This window comes from Buceros rhinoceros, unplaced genomic scaffold (assembly GCF_000710305.1).
Source record: "Buceros rhinoceros silvestris isolate BGI_N320 unplaced genomic scaffold, ASM71030v1 scaffold7762, whole genome shotgun sequence".
NCBI classification, from domain to species: Eukaryota; Metazoa; Chordata; class Aves; order Bucerotiformes; family Bucerotidae; genus Buceros; species Buceros rhinoceros.
In genome coordinates this window covers 109,890-112,079 of record NW_010399434.1, presented here as the reverse complement: position 1 = coordinate 112,079, position 2,190 = coordinate 109,890, and the positions used below count along the sequence as shown (strand labels likewise).

General features: G+C 40.5%; 1 protein-coding gene across 1 annotated transcript in view; it reads right to left on the bottom strand.

Annotated features, from left to right (window-relative positions):
- The window catches only part of UNC13C (unc-13 homolog C (C. elegans)), a 107,929-nt gene that overhangs the window by 8,407 nt on the left and 97,332 nt on the right, over positions 1-2,190 (bottom strand). The window contains exons 27-28 of the mRNA XM_010131463.1: positions 1,907-1,987; positions 631-778 (exon numbers count right to left, since the gene is read on the bottom strand). Of these exons, the coding sequence (XP_010129765.1) occupies positions 631-778; positions 1,907-1,987 (229 nt within the window). The remainder of the gene's footprint in view (positions 1-630; positions 779-1,906; positions 1,988-2,190) is intronic.

Here is a 2,190-nt window from a genome sequence, read left to right as displayed (position 1 = left end):
CAGCAGGATGGTTTTGAATCTGCATTCTTGAATGCACAAAGGAAAAAAAATCTAGGTATGGAAAATAACGCTGTGTTTTAGCTTACAGAAACCTTCCACTCCTTTTGAATCCACAGATGACCTGCTAGAAAAGTGGGTTCTCTAATACAAAATTAGTGTGCTACATTAAGCACATATTGTTTACAATTTATTGTTCTTAACCAGAAAATGAAACCTTAAGGGCTGTGTCATGCTTTTTGCAGTTATTTGTGATTAGCAATTAATATCACCCAGCTCCGAAAGTGTCTAGAGCTGCCGATGAACTCCACGAGCGTCCTGTTTCTGCAGTTATGGCCTCTGGTATGGCCTCTACAACCTCGTTTCTGTGCGGAGTGCTCCTATAAATAACCCCGAGCTTCAGCATCCCTGCAGAGCTGGGGCCCTGTGAATGTCGAGTGACGAGCTGATAAATGCACCGCCCTCAGATAAGCCTCACTGACAGGCAGCATTGCTTGATAGGGGATAACATCACACGGGCAAATTTGTGACAATAAACTCTAAAATACCCCAGTGTTTGGAGAATGTGATTGGCAACCAAACATTTAAAACACACGTTGATGTACTTATCGCTCTCTCTTACGGATCACTTACTCTGAGACGTCTGAGTGTCTATAAATTTCTTTATCAAGGCGTCAGTAGTTTGTGTGTAAAGGCTAAGAGCGTATCTCAGGGACTGCATGTCTGGGCTCTTTTCCAGGAAATTCTTTTTCAGCCCACTTCCTCCAGCATGGAAGTATTGCTAAAACAAAAAACAAATATGGTTGTTCAGAAGGTATATTACTGGAGAGAGGCCTCGCTTCCCGACACACAATTTTAAGTAAAATTCTTACACAAATTTAAATGTAGCACCTTACGCCAAGCATTATTTTTTTTTATGATTATAGCAGTTGAAGTAACTAACTGACATTATCTCTTCTACAGAGATTTTTCAAAGGTAAAAATGTAAGCCTTGTGGGAAAACAAAGTGTTCAGACCATTTCATCTGGTCTGTGGTCTGATCCTTTCATCCTTCTGAAAAGGTCAAATCCTAGAGTTGCTGTATCAAGTTTGTATTCTTAGTAATGAGATTAGTACCAGGTAAATTTGGATGGATTGTCTCTAATACGGCTCCTTTAAAAATCTAATTGCAGTAAAACATTTACTGCAATGCAATAGTTTTCTAAAGGAGTTTTATGCATTACCAACATCTGCAACAAGGAGAAGTTGGTAACGTGCAGCAATTCAATTATTCAGAAGTGTTTTTAACAAGTGTATAATTAATATGATTATTTTTTTCACTGAAAAGCGACTAACATGTAGAATAATTAAACAGCAGCTTTAATTTAAATCAAATTATATAGGAGTGGCAGTAAATTAGGTTGTGGATTCCAAACTGTAAAAAGTTGATAAATTCACCTAGACATTGAATTTTAAATAACACACAGTAATACATGGAGTAAAGGCCTTGTTTTCTGGCGTGCTGTGAAAAACACGTGTCGTACGTGTTTGCAGCTGGGACTAACCACAGTTTTCAGGCGTGGTGTCTCCTCTGTGGGAGCAAAAGAGGCTGTGCAGTAATGTCCATAACAAGGACTTAGCCCAACTCTAAACTGTAACACAGGAATCAGACAAACAAACTTTGGCCACCGATTCCTTTAAGGGAACATGTTCTGCCTGTAACCAGTAGAGTATTTTTCTAACTTTTCTGCAAGCAGAGTATTAGACATCTACTTTCAAGTCAGCACAAGGAGCTTAGGATGAAACAGGTCTTGACGTATTCACGGGCTCTTTATGACTTAAGGGACCGTTCTGTATCGGAATCTGGTGTTGATGTCAGCTGTGTTCTTGGCCATTCCAGCTCAGAACAGAAAAACTCGTAACGCTGTACCTTTAGCGTAGCTAGTGCTACTTCCATGACCGCACACTGCCTCAGCGACAGGCTTCGGGCTTCCTCGCGGATGACGTGGTCCTGCAAAGCAAGTAAAGGCTGCAGGTGATTTGGAAAGAGAGACAGTATTGGGGCCTGGCTGTTCTTAGAAAAACAAACAAAACCACCAAATACCCCCCAAGCCCCTGCGATTAACAGGGATTAATTCAGCTTCAGACTTCTTTTACAGCACAGTATAACCTAGAGCAATCGTGTTGTTTCTTGAAAACACAGATTGTAGGGAA